Raw genomic sequence first — 23,881 nt, 5'->3', positions numbered from 1 at the left:
TGATCAGCCCAAACCTGCAAAGGCAACAGCAAACTACTGCAGTGCCCTGCCAAGCATAATCATGGACCACACGTGGAAGTCCATGGTTGCTAATGCCCTCTTAGGGCATGGTAACTGAAGCGGGAGAGATGTTGGACCTCAAACAACATCACAGTTGTAGTCAGCAAGGTTGCAAGGACGTTACTACACTGTTTTCCAGCATGTGATCTTTGTTGCCAGGTGCTGAGAGCGCACATCATCCTACTTTTACACAGCACAGCCCTCAGTATAACTTCAGAGCTGGTTCTAGGTCCTTCAGAGACACTCCCCAGGAGCATAAGAAATGAGCCAATATGGTTTCATTTTTCAAGCAATAAAATCCTTTATTAGAAAGGAAAGGATGGGTACCCATCAGCTTTCACTGTAACCATTCAGGTTCCAACCCTGAGTATCAGCGATTATATTTACAGTGCTTTACAGTCATTTGTTTCCAGATACTGGAATATAAATAAGAAGCAATTAAATCTAAGGGTTCAAACATCGCGTTTTTACAGATCAGAAAGATTTCTGAATATTAAGCAACCATTTCAAATATACAGCAATACAAAAGAACAGTAAATACTGTTCAGATAAATATATACATTACAAATAACCCAGTATGGGTCACTGTCACAGAGCATAACATGACTGACACCTGCTGCTCTAAGTGCTACACACCCAATGGGATAATTTTTAGGCCTTTCATTCCCTCCCTTACTCTGAAATCAGGAAGATAGGATTCACACAACTCTAAGTGCTGTTAGGGGGTGAATGAAAGGGTTAGAAAGATGATGCAATTTTATGTTAAAAGAAGACATTAAGAAAATATTAAATAAGCTTTCCTTGGCTCAATGGAACTGGACCTTAGAAACCAGGAAACAATCAGGTTTGATCTCTAACCTGCACTGAATGAGCTTCTCTCAATGAGAAGCAGGCCTGCTACAAGCAATCTGTGTCCTCAGATTAAGATGGAGAAGAATAGCCAGAGTTCCAGATTCTGCTTCTCTAACCAGGAACCAAGTACGAGTAGTAAAAAGTACATGGACATAAGTAAAAGATAGGATTGAGAGCATCCCTGATGCATCGCCCAGGTTAAATACTGTCATTTTTAGACAGTGGTACATAGAATGCAAGTCACTGGCCTCACCTAATCCACCTGAGACTCAAGTCATTGGGGTGGATAGGTTAAAAGAGGGGCAAAAATCAAGTGACTTTTAAATTTTAAATATGTTAAAATGATCCAAACAGTTTTTTTTAAAACCAGAAAGGTCTCAATTCGGCTTTGTTATTTAACGCAAAATGAAAACTCCTTAAGGATTTGTAAATAAGTGGCCTTGTGACTTTTTCAAAAAATCTTTCAGTGCGAGACACTGTTTTGAAGCCGTTTGCAATGGAGTGATATTTTGAAATGTCAGTTTCAAATACCAAACATTGCGATCAATAGAATTAATCAAACAGCATTTTTCACAGCTAGTCTTCCATTAACTGTTAGTGCAGCACATTTCCAAATTAATTCCAGAGGAGTCTCACAAGTAGCCAACTCCTTTCCATTTCATTAATTCATAGGATTCTAATAGGAGGGAGGAAAAGTGCTTTCATGTAGAGACAGGCCTCAGTAATAACCAGAGGCTATGTCTAAGAGCCTCCAGCAGCCAGCCTTGAACACAAGCTTTACCAGTGATACCCTCAACAATATGATGAACGCAGATGTATATATAAAAAAAAAATCCTTTCAGGAAATCTCAATTATCTTTAATCCCATCCGGCATCTCGGGTGGTGTTGAGGCAAAATAATTTTCCAAACTTAATGAAAAGCTGGAAACGATTCTACATTCTTCAAACATGTTCAGTCCTATGTTTTAGGATCAATTGAAACCGAACCTTTGAAACAGCATCCCATTGCCTAGCATCCGTAGTTATGGCTCAACACAGAGCAGCTTTCCTCGGTATGTCTACGAACTTTCTCCTAATGCATGGTTTAAATGTCACAACAAAAAGCAGTGAATGTTTAAAGCTGGCTCAGGGAGGAGTTGTTTACATTCCTACAGATTTGCCGATACATCAGCAATACTTTCAATTTCACACTTGGGGCAAATTAATCTCACAACACATACAATCACGCATCCTTTGCGATGTCTGTTTGCCTTCTGTTGCTTCCTAATCTGCTTGGACTCAAAGCATGGCTCTGTTCCATACAGGACTGCAAACAGGAGGGAGACACTAAACACTATTGATAAATCCAGGCCGCACAGCAGCCCTACCACCCAGCAATGTGCATTAACACAGCTACAAAAGAGCTTCGCAGCCAGATATACAGTGGTCCCCACATCCCCTTCAGATACCAGGGTTACATGGGACGAGGTTAGAGTTTAATAAGTAACATTGCGAGGACACCATGGGGTATCAGGATACAGGAGGCAATGAATTGAGCGAAACCTAGGGAGAACAAAAATACAATAGATTAGGTTAATGGAACATGAGACAAATAATCTTTTTCTAACTTAAAGTTAAAATGGTTTGCAATCAGAATTGTTTCCACTTTACGTTAGTCACTGGTATTTAGTGAGAGATTCAAACATAATGCTGAGCTTTGTACGGTGCGGCATAAGGTTTCCAATTTAATCTCATTCATTTATCACCTTGTGCTGCTGAACAAATCTATCACTGGTTTTAAAGAATGAATTGCAGACAGAATTTACTACCACACCACAGTTATCAAGGTCGATTGTATAGTCAGTAAAACTAGCCAATGTTCTTATCACAGCAGAAGTATTTGGTTTCTTCCCTTTTACTGATTTCTTTGGTTTGGCTACTGTGACAACTGCCGGCTGGGTGCTTCCTAGAACCCTGCTACAGATGTGACTTGAGTTGTAAATGATTCTAGATTAATAGTATCCTAGAATAATTGTGTTAAATTCACTATGTGCAGCCACTTTAATGGATTGGAACTCCACTGAATTAATGCATTGCAATGGAATCTCACGCTTACCGAGATGGATCCTCCTCAATGGAAAAGCCCCCCTTCAGATTAATGGCATTCCTTTTATTTTCAAATGTGCCGTAGCTCAACGTAACCTGAAATACAGACCAGATCAATTCAAGAGCGTGTTATTTCTACCCAAGGAATGGGCGCAGTCTACTATTGAAATCCTGTAGGGCTGGTTGCCACACATGCTGCTTACCTGGTTGGGAATGTCAGCCCTCATTACTTGCTGCAGGTTCTCCAAGTGTGAGTGGAACAAGTTACTCCGAATCAGCCTCACTCCCAGAATGGCCTCGATAATGTAGCCGATGGTACAGTCGTCGGGAAGACGGATTTTCTCTGCCGTGTTCATGAAGTGACCTCCGCTGTGGAGAAATGGAGAAAGCAGAAATTGGGACTCAGTTCAAGGCAGCATGCCCCAGCTAGGGGCTCATAACAAAACGGTTTTAAATTCAAATAATATCTAACAAATGCACGTAAATTAGGTTAGGTATGCCGATGTTTATGGTCCAGATTGACAATCAAAATGTATAATATAGTCACGATCAAAATATTTCACTTAAACTTTCAAAATATATACAAGCTGTATTACAACAAGCATGAAACAGATTTCTCAATTGCCTAGTTGGGAAGTGAATTAATGTGCACCACTAATCTTAATAACTCGGGGAAATTGGTCTACGATTCAAAATGGTCACAGTCAAAAACAACAACTATGGATGACATGCAAATTCTCAAATCTTATGTGCTGAACTGCTGTCGGTGCCCATACCTTGCCCAGGGACTCATCTTCAGTGCTAGTCCTCGACTGATACAGAATCCAGCCCCACCAGTCGCAAACCAGAAATGTACTGGACGCTGTGAGAAAGGAACAACATCACCAATTGCATTAAATAAAATACCATCCCCTTTTAATGCCCTCACTGCCCAGTCAGCTCTGAGAAACACAATGGCATGGGCACAGAGAAATAAAGATACCCAAGTAGGTTATCCAATTTTCAGGGAGGGGACGACCCAGGATGACAACACCCTTCCCCAAAGACTTATTGTGTGTCAACCGTGGTTTAGTTTGGTAACACTCTTGCCTTAGTCAGATGATTCTAGATTCTACCTCTCGTGACTTGAGCCCAAAAATCTAGGCTGACACTCCAGTGCAGTACTGAGGGAGTGCTGCACTGTCAGAGGTGTTCTCTTTCGGATGAGGCCCCGTTTACCCTCTCAGGTGGGCTCAGAAGATCCCATGACACCATTTCAAAGAAGAGCAGGGGATTCACCCAGGCGGACTAGTCAATATTTATCCCTCAATCAACATCTGGTCATTGTCGCATTGCTGTTTGTGGGAGCTTGCTGTGCACAAATTGGCTGCCACAATTCAAACATCACAACAGTGACAACATTTCAAAAAGTACTTCATTGGCTGTACAAAAGCTCTGGGATGTCCCGAGCTTCTGAAAAGTTGCAAATAAATGCAAGACTTTCTGTTAAACAGCTAAATGTAACTCTTGCTCCGCCAAAGACCCTGGCAAATATGTTAAATAGTCTTCTGTGCCAGTATAAAATGTCTCTGTACAAATCTCCACTGATGTGAAGCAGCTAACAATCGATTCACTCCATCACTTCTTTCATTAATGTCTCCACACCTACCACTTTATTATCACTGATCCTTTCAGTGGCCTCAATTGGTCGATCCAGGCTTGGTTTCCCAATGTAAATGTCCTGAGTGTGTGGGTATTGTGCCAACAGCTTTACCAGGGTGCGGGTATTCACGTAATTATCATCATCAACATGACAAAACCACCTGCAAGGTAAAATGGTAACATCAGTTCACAGCACAAAGATTCAAAGAGGCAAAATATCGACTTGTCAAATGAGTCATGTTGTTAGTCTCCTCCCCCCCGCCCCAACCCCCACCTCTCTCATATATTCTCTCTCCCTCTCATTCTCTCCCACGTTCACCCACCTCATGCTCCCCCCTTTCAATCTCATCCTCCCCTTCTTTCACCCTCTGACCTGCCCCCCCCCACTCTTCCCTTTTCAATGTCATTCTCCCCTCGCCCAGGGCAATGACTGCACCATACCGCCCAAGACATATAGGTTAACAACATCCATAGAAATGCAGTCCAGCATGCCACTACGCTCTGTTGGGGGGAGGGGTGGGGGAGAAAAGAGGAAGGGGGACCAACCTTAACATTGAAAGAAAACATTTATATAAAGCACATTCCTACCAGATGACAGGCTGCTGTCTTGTAGCAGCCCACACGACAGTAATGGCTCACTAAAATATCAAGTCACTTCCTCAATTTGGAGGTTTTAATGATGGCTCAGCTGAGTTTGACTGGCCTCAGATTTCATTCCATTCTACACCACAAAACTGTCTCAAATGTAACCAGATTCAGATTATGTCTTGTTTTTCTGCATTTCCTTCCATCCCTTTCAACCCTCTTCTCAAAGATGCTGACTTCAGCTGCTGTATGGGTGACTTCAGCCCATTTGTACTTTGCCCACTTAGCCATTCTACATATAACCCTAGGTAACAAACATCAGAGATACAGTCTGGGCAGAGGGTCCTCATAACATAGTCCAAACCTGTCCTCACTTGACTTCCTTACACATAATGGAGTCAGTATACAATAGTAAGAATGCAGGATCCTGGCTGACATTATTTTCTACCATCCCTTAGGGCAGGTATGCTGAAGCTGCTATAGTATTCCAACTGTTCCTCCGACTTTAAATTCTCTGCACTTTAGGAAGTATGTGAAGGCACTGGAGAGAGTGCAGAAAAGATTCATGAGAATGGTTCCAGGGATGAAGAACTTCAGTTATAAAGATAGATTGGGAAGTTAGAATTGTTTTCCTTAGAGAAAAGAAGGTCGAGAGGAGATTTGATAGAGGCATTCAAATTCATGAGGGTTCGGGACAGATAGGAGAAGATAGGGAGAATCTGTTCCCACGCATGGAAGGATCGAGGACAAGAGGGCACAGATCTAAGTAATTAGTAAAAGAAGCAAAAAATGAGGAGAAACTTTTTCACACAGTGAGCGGTTAGGGTTTGGAATGCACTGCCTGAGAGTGTGGTGGAGGCAAATTTAATTGAAGCATTCAAAAAGGAATTAGGCTGTTATCTGATAAGGGAGAATATGCAGGGTTACAGGGAGAAGCGGGGAATGGCACTAGGTGAATTACTCATTCAGAGAGCCAGTACAGACACAATGGGCCAAATGGCACCCTTTTGCACCATAACGATTCTGTAGCGATTCTGTAGTTCTGAGGTTGGCTCTCAAGACACTTGGAAGATTAAACTGGGAGCATCTTACTTTTTCTTTATTCTTTCATGGGATGTGGGTGTTGCTGGCAACGCCAGCATTTGTTGCCCATCCCAAATTGCCCTTGAACTGAGTGGCTTGCTAGGCCATTCTAGATGGCAGTTAAGAGTGAACCACATTGCTGGAGATCTGGAGTTACATATAGGCCAGACTGGTTAAGGATGGCAAATTTCCTTCCCTAAAGGACATTAGTGAACCAGATGGGTTTTTATAACAATTGAAGGTAGTTGTCAGTTGTCACAAGCTTTATATTCCAGAATTTATGAATTGAATTTAAACCCCACCAGCTGCCATCATGAGAATTTAACCCATGGCCCAAGGGCATTAGCCTGGGCCTCTGAATTACTAGTCCAGTGAATAACCAATACACCACCATCTTCCCCTGATTTGCAAAGCTTCGTATCGCACATGGTGCAGTTATCTACACAACCACTAGAGGAGCTACTGCTCACTTTTTCAAGTGACTTGCTGCTTCCCCCTTGTTACTTACTTTTTTCCTGATTCAATAAACTTGTCGTATTCCACTGCCATCTTGCAGGAAAGAGCTTGTCGGCTGTGAGCGGCTGAGCAGTTAGTGTTGACCATGTGGCCTGCTAATGGGAGAGGAAACACATTAGCAATGATATACGTGGTGGACACAAGGCAAAAGCCATAGATTAACGTAAGCACACACCAGAAGTGTGCATTATGTTCAATGAATGACAAGTTCAGGAATCCTGGAGTCAAACAATTCCGCTAGAAACAATGAGAATCTGGCTTATCAAATCACGTTGGGAAAAGGAAGTGATATTTTGGAATTGTCTCAGCACAAAGCAGACTGAAAACTCCAGTCACAAACAAAGATTGTCTCTACCCTCCCCTTTTTGAACGATTTCACCAAGTCTGTGCAAACTGACCCGCGGGTGAACAGGCTTAGAAGTGTTTACGCTGTAGTTTTTGGTAACAACACAATCAAATTTGCAGACAGCTGCAGCCTTGCAACAAGCAGGGGGGTGGTGAGTCAGGGCTCTGAACTTAAATGTGCCTGCTCAGTCTAGAGTCAGGACAGCCACAATCCCCATGGCAACCAGCTTTTTTTTTCTTCCTTCCCTCAATCAATTTTATTCAAGGGCATCCCACGCGACAGGTGGCAGATAGTGGGAAAGTTTTAGTTGAATAGGAACCAAGTTATGAAACATTGACAACGATCAATCATAATCACCGCAAAATGCAGGGGCTTCAAAGGTTGGTGGTGCTCAGACAGTGGCCTGACAGCATTCCATCTTTATTTGAATCAACTCTCAGGTCTCTGCTGTCCACATTTTGTCCAGCAGCAATCACACAAGAATCCAGACTACTTTATCTGACCACAGTCTTATTTTAGTCCTGGAACTAACTAATCAATACGTTTTACTACAACTTAACAACTCTTTACAACAGCACTGGAAGGGTGGGTTCGTTTACAGGGGTAAAAATCATCCATCCCCACACTCTAATGCTTTGTAGCCTCAGCAAATTAAAGGTTACCCCCGACAGCAGAAGGGTACCTCGATCCTTTTTTTTGCTAATTGATCTCGGTTAACAGACAGCACTCTATAATGCTGGGGATTTAGTCACTACTGGACCCATCAGGTTATGAGATTATAGGGACAGGTGTAGAGCAAGGACCTTGTGTGACCCCCAGAAAGAGTTCCCATGGCTTACCTGTCTTTTTCTTTAGCTCCTCATCTTCTCCATCAGTGAAAATATACGTCTGGAAAACAAAAAGAGAACACAAACTTCAAACCGATTCACTAAGAACCTGCCTGTTATTTCTAAGGGTCTTTTATGTTTCTATGGCATAGTATTGTTGGAAGGGGTGAAGAAATAGAAAATTGAGGGCTTGGCTATGTACAGACTTTATCTCTTAACTGTTTAGTTGCATGTTCATGAAGCAATTCTATCTTTTTTTTAAAAAGCCATCATTATTTTATTGACACAATTGTATAGAAATTCAAAGGTTATTGTTCAGTTTGGGCTCTTTTCCCTGAGAATACCTGTGCAAAGTAATTCAAAGTCATGTTATCTGACCCTCCCCCTTCCCCCAACGACAAGATTCTGGCCAAATCCACCTGCTCGATTTTCCCTCCCCTTTTGTCAGCCTTCATTTTTATTCCCAGACTAACCAGCATCATCAGAGCTTGCATCGACTCTGATTAATGCAAAATTTATTCCAAACTGCTGCTTAAACAAGCTCAAAATGTGAAGGGGGGGCAGGGGGAGGGAGGGATGGCAAGCAATGAGAAGCAAACCTCCCCACATAAAGATCTGTTGTGTCGCTTTGTGTTTTGCCGCTGCCTCTCCATAGCAACCTGTCCAGAGCTCCGCAGCATCCCAGCCCCATAGCTAACTCAAGACAAAGACGAGAGGTAACCCTTGGGCTCCCTTAACATAAGAGCCATTGTAGCATAGCCTGTCACCAAGAAGCACAACCATTCACCAAGAAACAGCCTTACAGCCAGTGCTTAAAAGTGCCAGCATGTTAACCATCGAGTGACTGCAAGTTGAAATCGAGCAGCTCATTCAAGAATCCTTTTTTTTTTAAAAAAAAGGAGTCAGCTTTGTTTATTCAAGAACATAAAAGGCTGAGATATTCTGAGATAGAGAGAGTGTGACTCGAGCATTGCAATAACTCTTCTTTGATGTCACTCGGGTTTTCCTTCCTCTCAACTACTTTTCTTCTTTATTTAAAAAGCGAAACACTGTGGGTGGGGCAGCACCTGGCAGCACAACACCTCAGGCACTGGCACGGGCCTTACACCACTTGACTGCTTGTTTTACCCGTCAGACCAGGCATGTTTACACAGTCAACACCAGGCATGTTTCTACAGCGGCACGGCTACTGGAGCCACTTAGGCCCGGCTGCAGGGAAGCGAGTAACCTTTATGCGGCTTTGAGCTGGAGCCAAGGTACATTTGCACCCACCTGCCCACGAGCCACTTACCTGCCTATTTGAACAGCTAATTGCAGGCAGCTGGTGAGGAGCTCAGAAAACCTGCCATTGTGCTTGCACTTGGGGTGGAGTTGGTTGTGGTGGGTTATTTTGGGGGGGGGGGGTGCTGCGTGCAGAAGAGATGGCAAGTTAAGACAGCTGAGGATTTAGCTCCCAGCGGGAAAAACAAATATTTAAAGTGGCGGGGGCGGGGGTAGACAGTGGGGAGGAAGGCATTTCAGAGCCATCTGTCGACTTCAGGGAGCAGAACAATACAGAGGGAGGGAGAGAGAGAAAGAAAGGAACTGACAAGGGAAAAAAATAACAGCATAACTTCTGCTCCACTGCCACACAAGTCCCTATGTATTCAAGGCATACCACTACCCACCCGCACTAAACTCTCCTCACAATAGCAAGGATTCCGTGCTTGAATTAAGTTGCCAGTAAAGAAAGTAAAAACAAGTCTTAACCGATTAGCATACAGCTGAGCTATTTAAACAAAGGGGGTGGAGGGGGGGGGCAGCAGTGAGCACGCTAGCTCTTTAAGTTAAAGGGACGCCTTCTGGCCACCTGCTAGTTTCATTACCAGCTTCATGTGACAACACACATTCAGCTTTGGTCAATAAATTGGCAAGAATCACTGCACTGTATTTAATGGGAGAACTGGTGGAATTTGGGGCAAACTATTTAAAAGGCTGCCCAAATTTCTAGCAGCTTATGAAATTAATTCCCCATTGAAGTGCACCTTTTGAGTTGATGTAGATCCCTCTATCACTAACCTCTAAAATGCAATGAGCACACACAGGTTTTGTTGTTAACTCTGTCCAAGGGCTTTCAGGTGTCGGACCAGGTAGTAAAATTCTACCAGGCTACACTCTTACCTGAATGTTTAAAAGCACTTGTCATGTACAAATATTCGCAGGTTGTTGGTGGATAATTTCAAATAAATTCTAATGGGCACATAAAGCCAATGGCAGCCACATGTATCAACGTTTAGAATGCACCAAGTCTGCTTGCTTGTGTGAGGTTAAAATTTAGCAATTTTCCTTCCAAATTTTGCCTTCGAATTTACTCTCCTCCTCAGAATGGGGAAACTTGTTTAACAGGCATCAACAGCGCTCTGATAACAGGCGCAAATGGCCATTAATTCCTCATGTGCAAGCCAAAACGGTTGGTGTGTTGGCAAGCTATTTGGCCATGAAGGGCACACCTACCCTGCCTGCAGCCTAGCGGATTTATTGCACATTTAAGCTTCAGGAACCAACATTAGAAAGATATTAGAGCAATGGGGAATGTCAGAGGCTCACGTCAATCAACTGTGGCTTGGTAAGCAATCCCAAACACACGCTTGGATCTTTAGGAATGCAACCACTCAAAATGGTGCCAACTATGAGCCCTGCAGATTTCGCAACAAATATTAATACAGACCTCCCCCTAAGTCGTACAGAACAAAAAGAGTCCAGATTTGATGGCAAGTCTATCCAGTTGTTAATTCTTGGGGTGATATGGGGCAGGGGGGTTGGGTGATGATGCACTGCAATTGGCCTCAGCGTTCCTAAATTAGGAAAGAGGGAGGTGTAACCGATGGTCTCCTGATTACTATCCTGTGACTCCTGCTGCTAGTTGTACATTTGTGTGGGGATGGCGAACCTAGGATGTACTCCCCAGTGGAACAGCCAGCCTAGAGTCACATGAAGAATGCCAACATAGGTTCGTTACTAGATAGCTCCAAGTGATCGTGCGAACATATCTCTGCAAGAGTAAGTAATGGGAGGCAAACACCAATCTGGAAAATCCAAAAATGGACTCTCACTAGAATAGTTGAATTGTCACTGAATTTATCCAAATTACAATCCAGAGCAGAGTGGGCAGGATTTGGATTTAATTAACATTTAAAAATTGAGAAGATGAAGACAGCTTTAAGATCAGCAGTTTGAGCAATCAAGTCACCAAGAAGAGAGAATTGACCTTTCGGTATTTTTCAGATCAAAAACAAGTTTTCTAGCTGGGAAACTTATTACAAAAAAAATGAAATATTGAAAACAAACGGCATCCAACTCCCAATCTGAAACACAATGCTGGAGGCGGTTTCATTAAGATTTCATCCATATGTTTAGAACTGTGTCAATAGCCGTTACTTCTCACCCTCCGCCTCACAATGTTGGAAAGGATGAATGCAGCTGGCTTCACTGCCAACCTCTCAACTGCAGGAAAGACTGCATGGCCCTTCTGAGTCTGCACTATGGGAACTAGCAGCCGGCCAGACTGCCCCTGCCTCTTAAAAGGATGCTAGGCAGGAAAGGCAAGGCCGGCAGGGGCTGCAGTGTCAGCCCCTTCGGAGCCGCTTTCTGAGCCCTTCATTTATCACTTCCCACATTCTTACCCTTTTTCCTGCCTAGGCTTCACCAGCACTCAGCAGCGCTGGTAGCAAGCCAGGAAACTCACTTCAAGTAACAGTCTGACAGAAGAACTCATTTTGGTTTTTCCAGTGTTGCCTCGCTTTCCATTTTTGGTCTTGCCCTGAGAAGCTTGGCTCAGTTTGGTGCCAGGTGCTTCAGCCTGAGCCCCACTGAAGCACCCATTGCAACCGAATGGTTAACTCCGGTTAATCTGCCGTAACTAACTCAACCATTGATCAAGTGCAGGGGATTGTATTCTGCTCGTGCACATTCTTGTTCTCACTGCAGAGGCCGTACACATTGACTTTGCGTTTTGTACATCTGGGCACTTGGAATAGGGGGTCAGCTGCAGCACCGAACCTTAATTCCCAGGCGTTAAGCAATTCTGCCAGCAAAACGCATTGCCAACGCAAAGGGAATGAACTAATTCACATTCAATTCCGCCTGTGTGGACTGCACTTCTCATGAACTGTTGCCACACTGAATGCCCTTTGTTTCAGTCAGTGATATAATAATTACCTTCAACTTTAATAAATATAGCTCACATTGCTTCTCTACTCCTGCAGACTACAAGAATGTCTAGCAGGCAGTATTTCTTGGGGCTAGCACACTTCCACAAACTCAGCTCCTTCCGAAGAATGGTTTTTTTTTATCTTGCACGACTCTATTTACAAGATACCTTGCACTGAACCAAACATTCATTGTTTTGCGGCCCTATTGTTGTCCTGTTCTCTATTATTCTCTTCCAACTGGGAATTACTCATTGTTTTCTCTCAGCATTCATTCCAACTAACACAGGAAGGCACGCTGGAGGAACCAGGGACAATGAAGTCAGCCAGATCCGAGAAAAAGGCAGGAAGTCATTTTCTGTGGATAAGCTCAATAGTACAAGGCCGCAAAGGGAACATAGGAAGCTTGGTAATATTTAATAAAAGTTCTACTTGAAATATTATTTTAAATTGACACATCACTGGCTAGAGGAAATGCATGAAAATTTGAAGTGGTGTTTATACCTTATTTTTAACTGGGCTTATTTGCAGGCTACCCCTTTAATTCTTACTTATTGTGACAGTTTGTATGTCAAGAGTAGAGCCAATGGCAGTTAAATAGGTCACTATAAAATGTTATGCCCAGCAGACAACATGTAATTTCAATATCACAACGACCGTGTGCTGAAAATCTATTCAAGTGACCCCCCCCCCCACCATTTGCAACACGAGCTGCAAGCTTTAATTCAGACAGTAAGGTACAGTCGCAGTCCGGATGGACTGAGATGGTGTATGAAAGTTGCTCACCAGGGGCTTTGCAATGGCAGTGCCATCTACCACAGGATGGACTGAAAAACCCAACCAAGAACCATGTCCGGGAATACCAAGTCAAGTGGCCAAACAAGACCACCAGTGAATATCCTAGCACAAGCTGAAGAACCACAGAGATACAAAATGATTGGACAGGTTTCTTTTTAAATATAAAAATGAAGATAGAATCTGTTATGATTTCTAAAGTCCAAAATGCTCAAAGGAAAATGTCACAAATGTTGAAATATGCATGTTGTTTGAACATGCAAAAAGGTCACTTCTTGCCCCCTTTCTAACCACTGAGCTGTGTGGCCTTTAGGGTTCGATCATACATTTTAACAGCTTGCTTCAAGAATTTGAAGCATTTTTTTTAAAAAATGATGTTAACATGCACCATTGGCTTCCTTCAGTTAGTGGCTGTTCCTAACTTGCTAACACTTCAATGTGCCTCAGGGGCGGAGAGCGTGCCTGGTGAAAGCTGAGACGATCCCAACCCACTGCAGCACACGCTGAGCCTGGAGCTGATTGCTCTGCCTCTCCTCCCCGTCTATGACAGGTGAATTGATAGCTCCAGAAGGGAGGCTCCAGATGCTGCCACTCTCGCTCAAACAGCAATCAGTTAATATTGCCACACGCTTCGCACATTCCAGGTTCCACCAAGATAAACAGTTGGGAGAAGCAGCCCTTTCTTTTTTGCTTGCCCAAGCAAAAGAACCTGCCGGGGTTAACCAGTTGGAACCAGCTTTATCTGGCCCAAGATGCATCTTGGATGCTGAGCCACCAGATCAGTGTTTATACTGTACACAGTAAACAGAATACAGTGGTCCAACAGCTAAACAGCCATTGAGAAATGGAGCAGGGCAAGAATGCAAATATCAACACAAAGACTGTTGAGCTGCAGGTTCAAACTTAAACAAACCTATATTTGGTATGAGGTCAGAGCAGTTTAAAATAACTCACTCAAACTTTCACAGATTCTTTTTTTCCAAAATATCTGTCAATTATACCTATGACCTTTGAAAATATTGAACATCACCAGTAATATGCGATGCCTATCTCGCTAAACTCCTCCCACCTGACAACGTTCCCAGAATACTGCTCCAAATCTGCCCTCTTATGCATTCCTCACTCCCTTTGTCCCACAATTGACCACAGTGCCTTCAGCCATCGAGACCCTAAGCCCTGGGATTCCTTAAATCTCCATCTTTCTCACCCCTCTCCTCTTTTAAGACCCTCTGTAAAACATAACCCTTTAGTCACTTGTCACAATATCTCCTCCTTCAGAACAGCTTTCATTCTTGCCTCTTCACACTCCACTGCAACACCTAGGGGCATCTCCGCAAGTTAAAGGCACTCTATAATTGCACTGCAGGGATACTTTACAAACCGGTGAGTTTACCCTTCCTTCCAAGTTACCATTGTGTAGGCCCCCACACACAAAGAATGGCCACTTGGGGAAAAGTACTGCAGAGCTCCTAGCTCTCAGAAAGCCGAGCGACACACGATTTCAAGAAGTCAATCATCTCAGTTCCAGAACATCAGTGCAGGAATTCCTCAGGATAGTGTTCTAGGCCCAACCATTCTCAGCTGTTTCATCAATGACTTTCCCTCCATCTTAAGGTCAGAAGTGGGGATGTTCGCTAATGATTGCGCAACGTTCAGCACCATTCACCATTCCTCAGATACTGAAGCAGACCTTGTGCATATGCAGCATGACCTGGACAACATTCAGGCTTGGCCTGATAAGTGGGACAAATAACATTCGCACCACACAAGTGCCAGACAATGACCATCTCTATGAGACAGAATCTAACTATCTCCCCTTTGCATTCAATGGCATTTACCATCACTGAATCCCCCACTATCAACATCCTGAGAGTTACCATGGACCAGAAACTAAACTGGACTAGCCATATAAATACTGTGGTTACAAGAGGTCAGAAGCTAGGAATCCTGCAGCGAGTAACTCACCTCCTGACTCCCCAAAGCTTGTCCACCATCTACAAGGAACAAGTCAGGAGTGTGATGGAATACGCCCCACTTGCCTGGATGAGTGCAGCTCAAACAACATTCAAGAAGCTCAACACCACCCAGGGCAAAGCAGCCCGCTTGATTAGCACCCCATCCACCACCTTAAACATTCACTTCCTTCACCACTAACGTGCAGCGGCAGCAGTGTTTACCATCTACAAGATGCTCTGCAGCAACGCACCAAGGCTCCTTAGATAGCACTTTCCAGACTCATGACCTCTACCACCTGGAAGGAGAAGGGCAGCAGACACATGGGAACACCACCACCTGGAAGATCCCCCTTCAAGCCACACACCATTCTAACTTGGAAGTATACTGCCGTTCCTGAATTGCCGCTGGGTCAAAATCCTGGGATTCCCTTCCTAACAGCACTGTGGGTGTACCTACACTACATGGACTGGAGTAGTTCAAAAAAGTAGCTCACCACCACCTTCTCAAGGGCAATTAGGGATGGGCAATAAATGCTGGCCCAGCCAGTGATACCCCCACATCCCATGAAAGAATAAAACAAAAGGTGAGTAAATAATTTAAAGACAATTTAAAAAAAATAGATGCAGGGAAAGTGAATCACATCCATGTTATGCGCTTCCCCCTTGTACTCGGGCCTCCTGGGGTTTCTATCCCTTATTTTCATTGCCCCTCCCTTTACCCTCCCAAATCTTTGTCCTCTGCCATCCCCACCAGCTGTTTCATCCCAGCAATTTAAAGCTTTGTCTGTTAGTTTAACTAAAATTATCCACTGCAGTTAGTACATTCAATGCTGGCACAACCAGCCCCTTCTGCTATTAGAAATCACCACTCAGTCTGCTTGCTGAAGGGGAAGAGAAAGTGCTCAGTAAAGGGCCATGGATTCCACCCCTCCCAAGAGATGTGCAGACCAGACCACCTCTTGGGGGGGATCAGCAAGGGAGGAATTTATTTCATTTGATGGATAGGGTGAAAATACACTTGACAGAGACTTTAGAGCAAGACTCGAGGGCGGCATTCTCTGCCAAAACAATACCCCCCCCCCCCCAACCCCGCACAGCCCGCTAATCCAGAAAACAAGCACAGTTTGTGCACATGTTAACTACTGGGTTTTGTAAACACAGCTCATCTACTTAAATTAAACATCTACCCAGTCAGCGATAAACAATAATCAAACATCCTTTATTGCTGCATTTTATTAAGAAGAAAAAGGAAAAAAATTAGATTAACATTTTTTATATAAAGTGAGTTAGCTAAAAATAACTTGGACCGATGCCTAGTGACTTCCTTTCTGAACCCAATACCACTATTTTTAAAATTAAAAAAAATATCTGAATAGAAGTCAAAAGAAACAATACAACAGTCATTCAGCTGCAGCAGACAGTGTAGAGATCGTACACGTGGGACTGACACAGGTGGCAGCTGTGAGAACTTTCAGAACTGCCCTAATGCACTGGAGGTGCTATCTTGACATGCAGGTTGCTCGGTGCTCTGGGATTCTTTTTGTTTACATTACAAACGTATCTCGGAACACTGCCAGCAATACCGAAAAATTGCACACGTAGCTGTGCAACTGTAAGGATCGCAATTTAAAGATTCTTTTATATGTCTGTCAAGGACAACTCATGTCAAATGCACAGCGAGGAACAGAGTAGGCCCTTCAGCCTTCCAAGTCTGTTTCACTTTTCAATGATATCATGGTTGATCTGTATCTCAACTCCATTTACCCATCTTTGTTCTACATCCCTTAACAGCTTCACTTAACAAAAATCTATCTATCGCAGTTTTGAGATTTTCAATTGGCTTAGTCTCAGCTGCTTTTTGAGGGAGACTCTTCCAGGTATCCACAGTGGCTTATTTATGTGAAGAATTGCTTTCTGACAAGTGCTCCAGGGATGGCTAGCTATCACATTAAGGTTATGCTTTTGTTCTGGGCTCTCCCACCAGAGAAAATAGATTCTCTCTCTCTCTCACTCACACAATCTACCTTATCAAATCCTTCAATTATTTTTATATAACTTAATTAGGTCACCATTTAAATGTTTATACACAGGAGAATACAAGTCTAGTCTTTGGAAGCGGGTGTCCTAATTTAACCCTTTCAGCCCCAGTATCACTCTGTGCTGCATCCCCTCCAAGATGAGGTGTCAGCTGTGGCTCAGTTCATAGCACCCTCGCCTTTGAATCAGAGGGTTGTGGGTTCATGTCCCACTCCCGGAAACCAAGAACTGTGACTGTACTCAAAAGAGTTGCAATCTGTGACTGTTGATAACTCGAAAGAGTATCCCCTCCAAGATTGATATATTCTACCTATGCAGTGTCCAGAATTGAATACAGTATTCCAGATAGGGTCTAACCAGAGATTTATAGAAGTGTAGCATAATTTCTAGCCATTTATATTCCTAACCTCTGGAGCTAAAAGCAAGTGCCCACTGGCATTTTTAATTTTTTTTTGTACCTGCCATGTAGTTTATAGTGATTTCTGTACTCGGACCCCTAAATCTCTGTGCTTCTCCAGAGATCCTAGCTTCTTAATATTTTGAAAATAATCTATCTTTTCTAAGTCCAAAGTGGCTGACCTCACACTTCCTCTATTTCAACCCCAACCAACATAGTTTGAACAAATCCATGATGCAGTGGATAATCTGGTTCTGCCTGAGGCTGATGGAGTTAGTGGTGAGCCTGCAGAGATTATGGCGGGAGCTGAAGATGTGTCTACTGCTGGACATTCAAATGATGACTAACGGAGAAACGTGAGGTTTTTTCTTATATGTCTTGCCAGTTTGCAATATCTAAACTGGACAAAATGTCATCCTGCAAGCCAATTCCACATTTCACAGATTAACAAAATTTTGTACCATGACAATGTCACACGCTTGAGCATCAGGTAGCATTCTGACTCTGCAAAAATAAATACCCATTGTTACTTCTTTTCTAGTATTTATTTTTTGCAACCACATTTTTGGCATTAGGAGCACACCTTCACTTGACAAGCAGTTTATCCAATTAGCAGTGATACAATATTCACCAAATTAATGAAGCATAGCAGACAATTGCCTGCTTGCGTTTATAGGCCATTTTCATACTTGATTGAAATGTCATATGACACTATGTACAGGGCTCATATACATTATTAACATTGCTGTATATCACAACGGTTGTCATTATGTTCTCAACCAATAACCACAGAAAACTTGATTCCCAAGGCAAATACACCATATAAATGTTATGCAGATACATCAAATAGCCATAGAATATTTATATTCTCAACACTCAAGTGAAGTGTGTGTGATGTGACTAGAGGGTGACAACCACAGGTTTCTTTCACTAGCTATATTAACATAACCCAAATCTTCTACAACCTTAGACATTAAAAACACAGGCAATGCTGATCTGGCCGTGAGGAGGTAACCGTTTACTGTCACTCTCTCAGCATCAGTAAGCTGGGAACCCCTTCCCATCGCCAGGCAACCTGACCTCCACTTCTTTCCTTTCCAAATCCACAGCTTCATCTCCTACGTTCCCATGGAAAGCCCAGGACAAGAGGCCAGAGCTCCTTTCTCTAGTTTCAGAAAAGGGCTTTGTTAGTCTTCAAGGAGACAGCGTGAGAGCTGAACTACGATCACTCAGGCTCAGGATGCAAGCTGAACCGCTCACAAAGCTAAGAGCATCACATAGATTTTTTTTTAGCACAGATTCTATCACAGCATTAAAAGAAACTCCTTTAAAAGGTGATTGTCTTATCAAACCATAGAGCCTCATCTTGCTTAAGTGAAGCTTTTGTCGATTTAAGAGCAGGGTATAGATATCTACGAACATTAAAATATATGATTATCTTTCAGATCTTATGCGATCAACATTTATGCACTGGTGTAATGTTGTTGGGCCCAAACCACTCATCGCTACACAGCTATAAGTAACAACCTGACAAACCGGACTCGATTACCAGGTGAGAATTCGACCCAAACACTTATCAGTAATTCAATTTAAATGAGCTTCTGTTGATGGATTAGCCCATATGCAATGTTCTAATCTGATTATAATACAGGTCTGAAGCAGCTCTATTCAACTATACTGAATCTCAGTGACATTAACAGAAAAGGATCCATATAACAGATCTTTCCACCAGATTTAAGTATCTGGCATTTATATACACATAACAGAATGCTTCAGCTTTTCACTACCAATGAAATTTTAAATACCTTCGTGCTTGCAATTCAGAAGCTCCAATAACAAACCAGTTCAGCAGGTACAAAATATTGACTTTTCAATATAGCTGTTTGAGTAAGAGGTTCAAAATCTGCTGCGAATGTGCACAGCCTATATCACACCTTGGTAAAGATCTTCCTGCCAATAATATGATCCCCTTTGGATCCTATTCACCTTTCAAGAATTGTGTTTTAAATGTTTCCTATCCCAAGACTTGAAGGAAACAATTGTCCCACAGCGTCTTCCCACGGCATGGAAACTGTTCAAATTCTACCGCCTTTTTTTTGTTGGTACGATCGGACTCAATGTGCGATAGTTAGATCCCAGAATCTGTTTTACATCTGACAAGTGCGCTCAAGTCAAAAAGTGAGCACCGTCACTAATCACATTATATGGCCCAATTCTCCAAATTCCCAGGAGACTAGGAGAAGGAGTGAATCAGAGGGTGGTGTGTGTGTGTGTGTGAGAGTGAGGGAGGGGGGAGGGGGAGGTGGAGGAAAATGGCACTTTACAAGGCTGAGGTTTTGTACCAGATAAATATTTTCAATTTACTCTTGCTGTGTCCAGTGTTCTGTTTTAAGTGTTTAATGGTTATGCTTATTATTTAAGTTGAATAAAATCATTTAACCAATAGCCCAGTTAGAAACATCACATGGACATTCAATGTCTACACATATTCAGGGATTTTCTTAACTGTCTCACTCAAGTAATCTTCAACCCTGTAAAGTTAGAAGCTCCTGACACTTTTTTCTCCACAATACTCACACATTCTTCTACTGTCTTCCCTATTGTTGCTTTTGTCACCAGTCTCTGGGAACTTAAGCCCATGCCCTCTGCTCCCAGCCTAATTCTGCATTCAGCTCAGGCTAGTTGTTTAAAGCCTCTGGTTTCTGTTAAACCCTCTAATTAATCAGGTTAGGGCTGACAGAGCGTGGAAGTCCTCATTTCAGGACACCAGAGGTCTTGCAAAGACAAATATTGTGCTCTTCTTCCCTCTCATCACATTAGCAAGAACAAAAAGCAGGAATTTCCCTCCTCCCCCTATGCCCATGGGACAACATAATTTATTAATGATGATCACAATATTAACAGTTAATCAAAATTAAAAATAATTTCAGCAGAATACACCAAGCCAATGCAAGTTTAGCATGGGTACATTATTAATGAACCCATACTTCAATATGATTCACCAGCATTGTTAATCCCTCTTTAAACAAAAGGCCAGAAGTACAACATTAATATAATAGCCAAAAAGTCAACAATAGATCTACATCAATAGATTGTGATTTTTAAAAATTGTAACAGAGCTTATTTTATAAAAAAAACACTCCACAGAATTAAATGCACTGTTATTGCATTAAGTCATTTTGATCAGAAAAGTTCAGCCTTTGGTTTTTACTTAGCTGATCTTAGCCAGTATTGAACTTCTCCGCAGGGCAGAGGTGAGCCAGTTTCTTCTCCCAGGTCCAAAGATCCTGCTACAAAGTGTGTTTGAGACACAGGAGAATGTGTCTCAAACAACATCTGATTTACCAGCCTGCTCACAATCACCTGGGAGCCAGTTCAGGAATAAGCAGTTAGTGAGATACAAGAGAATGGTGAAACGGAGACTGAGGAGGCAAAGGGCAATTAACTGGAGGAAGACCGAGCACTGAAGCAGGGGAGGGAAGCTGCAATCGCAGCAACATTACAGCAGGAGATGTTGAATTTCAGTCAGCCAAACCTGGGGGCAGAAGACACTTCACATCCTCACACAGGTGTTAGCCGAGGGTCAGGTTTGGAGCTCAGCCTGGCACTGAGGGACAGCGCCCCACTGTACACTTCCAATTTCATCCAAAATATACTTCAATATTACAAGATAGCAGTGGAGCTGAATAAACAGAAACTGGACTGGTTCTTCTGTGAATTTAACCAAAATTCACTTGAACCCAAACTTGCGGAAGGCTGGATTGGGCCCACCCTGCACTGCCTGGCCCTTGCACCCACTGCCTGCCCTGCAGCCCTCACCCACACTGCCCACCTTGCACCCCAATCCGCTGCACCCCTCATTCATCCTGCACCCCTTATCCCCTGCAGCCCTCGCCCACACTGCATCCCTTACCCCCTGCAACTTTCACTCACCCTGCAGCCCTCACCCACATGGCCCGCTTTGCACCCCAATCTGCTGCACCCCTCATTCGCCCTGCACCCACCCTGCACCCCTGATCCCCTACACCCCTCATTCATCCTGCACCCCTTATCCCCTGCAGCCCTCACCCACACTACCCAATCTGCACCCCTTACCCTTACCCCCTGCACCCTTCACTCACTCTGCCCATCTTGCACCCCTTACCCCCTGCACCCCTTACTCACCCTGCACCCTTCACTCACCCTGCCCACTTTATCCCCTACGCCCCTCACTCATCATGTACCCCTTACCCCCTGCACCCCTCACCCACACTGCCCAACCTGCACCCCTTAGCGCCTGCATGCCCCTCACTCACTCCTCCCACCCCCCCACTGCAGCCCCCTCACTCCCCCCTGCCCAAATTGCCGAGGGGGTGGACCAGTCCGGCCCCTGGTTATGGGTGGGATTTGGGGATTTGGTGCCAGGGTGCTGCCTGCTGTGACTGCCGGGCTGTCACTCACCTGCTCCCGGTTCCGGGAGATCCATGTGTCGAGCAGCAGCTCCAGCCTGGCCCGATGGAATTTCTTGGTGGTTTTCACCGCGATGAACAGGTCCCGGGCGCTGATGTCGTCCCGGAAAGGACTGCGAGTGCCGGCCGCCTCCGAGCGCTCCAGCTCCCGCCGCGACTCCAGCCGCTTGCCGGAGCCTCTCCCCCGGCTCAGCTCACTCAGATACTCCTTGAAGCTCCTGGCCGGCGGCTCCGGGGTTCGGGCTCCCGGCGGCTGCAGCTTCAGCTCGGCAGCAGCCGCCTCCTCCTCCTCCTGCTGCTGCTCCCCGGGGCTCTCCCAGCTCTGCAGAGAGCGGCTCCGGAGCTCCAGCCCCCGCTGCACCGGCTGCTGCTGCTGCTGCCCCTGATCCAGCAACAACACCACCAGGCAGGTTAACATTGCACCCAGCAGCGAGAGCAACACCTTCCTCACACACAGCCTGAGCATCTCCCTAAAGCACTCTCTCTGTGTGTGTGTGTGTGTGTCCCTGCCCGCAGATCAGCTTTGCTGAAAGCTCCCAGTCTCTCTGTGTGTATTCCCTGCTAAATCTCCTCTCTCTCTCTATGCTATGCGTGTCTCCCACACTCAGTGCCGCCCGCACCGCTCCCCAACTCCTTTTATAACCTGCTTGCTGATGTCAGCCTCTTGATAATCCCGCCTCTCGGTCACTAACAGCGCTGTTATCCCAGCAGAAGGCGACAGGGTTGAGTGTACGTCAGTGTGGGAGTGTGTGGAGGCAACACTGCGGGTGTTCAGCATCAGAGTGTGTACCCTGTGGGTAGTGAGTTGAGTTCACAGTGTGGGATTGTTTCACAGTGAGAGTATAGTCGTGTACCACAATGAGAATGTGCTCAGTGAATGTACTCTATAGGATTCTGTGACGGTGAGACTAACTATTAAGAGTGCACACCAGTGAGTATACACAGTGAAGGTGTTGTTACTGTGTATGCCAGAATTTGCATCAAAGGGAATGGTGTATATGTATGACAGTGAGTGTGTCAAGTGATAGTGTGTGCAATAGTGTGAGTGCTGTGCTCAGGAGTGAAATTTGGAAACACTTCCAAACACAAAAGGATGGAAGGAGTTTGGAACTTTCTTCCACAAGCGGCAATTGATGGATACTAGATCACTTGTTAAATTTAAGTCTGAGCTTGATAGTTATTTTTAGCCAAAGATATTTATGGGATATGGGGCAAAGGCAGGTTTCTGGAATTAGGTCACTAATCAGCCATGAAAGGCAGAACAGGGTGGAGGGGATAAATGACCTCCTCCTGTCCCTATGCTTTATATTACTATATTCCTATGTAGATGGGAGGTCCTGTGGTGCAGTGGATAGTGTCCCTGCCTGTGATCCAGAAGCTCTGTGTTCAAGTCCCACTCCAGGTTGGCTCAGTTGGCTGGATGTCCGGTGTGGATCAGATTAATGCCAACATCATGGGGCTCAATCCCTGTTCCAGCTGAGGTGGATTTGGGACCTGCCTCCTTGCCCTGCCCATGGTGGAGGGCGTGGTGCTGTGGATCAGACCTGCCTTCAAGCAGAAGAAGAAAATTTGTGTATGAGATGGTAGATACAGTTTAAGAGGTAATGTGAGAGATAGTCAGACTGTATACCGGGTGACGAACCCCACAATTTCCTGCCTGCTTTCTGCTGATCCTGATTTTAACTGCTCTTCCCGTGGTATTGCTTTCCTGCTGCCTGCACACCTGTGCCTGCTCGCTGGTCAGCTGCCACTCTCAATCTGTTTCAGGTTGGCAACTGATGAGGCCAAGGAGTTAAAACTGCTTGGGCTTTGCACTGCTAATATCAGGCATATTTGATGCTCACCCTTACCCTTGCCTACCCAGTTAAAATTCTCCCTCATATGTATACAATGTAAGATAATGAGGGTGTGCAGCAAGTAACATGACAGATAGTGAGAATGTGTATATAGTGTGATAGATAGTCAGTGTGTGGTAATGAAAATCCAACAGAGTGAGAGAAAATTGTGTGTAAACATGTGCACAGTGTGTGGGAGTGAGCTTAAGGCAAGTGAGTTAGTATGTATGAG

The 23,881-nt window shown here is 44.2% G+C and overlaps 1 protein-coding gene across 2 annotated transcripts; it reads right to left on the bottom strand.

Moving 5' to 3' along the window:
- Positions 1 to 336: 336 nt before the first annotated feature.
- On the bottom strand, positions 337 to 22,449 carry lfng (LFNG O-fucosylpeptide 3-beta-N-acetylglucosaminyltransferase). Of its 2 annotated transcripts, none has more exons than XM_078558686.1 (8): positions 21,807 to 22,449; positions 8,008 to 8,056; positions 6,815 to 6,917; positions 4,646 to 4,799; positions 3,774 to 3,859; positions 3,201 to 3,366; positions 3,008 to 3,093; positions 337 to 2,454 (listed from the first exon to the last, which is right to left on the bottom strand). In XM_078558686.1, the coding sequence occupies exons 1-8, from the start codon at positions 22,278 to 22,280 to the stop codon at positions 2,388 to 2,390; spliced, it is 1,185 nt and encodes a 394-aa protein (XP_078414812.1). In that variant the 5' UTR covers positions 22,281 to 22,449; the 3' UTR covers positions 337 to 2,387. The 2 variants fall into 2 exon arrangements, with proteins under 2 accessions (XP_078414812.1, XP_078414813.1); XM_078558687.1 differs by having other exon boundaries at positions 6,815 to 6,914.
- Positions 22,450 to 23,881: the final 1,432 nt, after the last annotated feature.

This window comes from Cetorhinus maximus, chromosome 15 (assembly GCF_964194155.1).
Source record: "Cetorhinus maximus chromosome 15, sCetMax3.hap1.1, whole genome shotgun sequence".
Lineage (NCBI taxonomy): Eukaryota > Metazoa > Chordata > Chondrichthyes > Lamniformes > Cetorhinidae > Cetorhinus > Cetorhinus maximus.
This window is presented reverse-complemented; position numbering and strand designations above follow the sequence as displayed.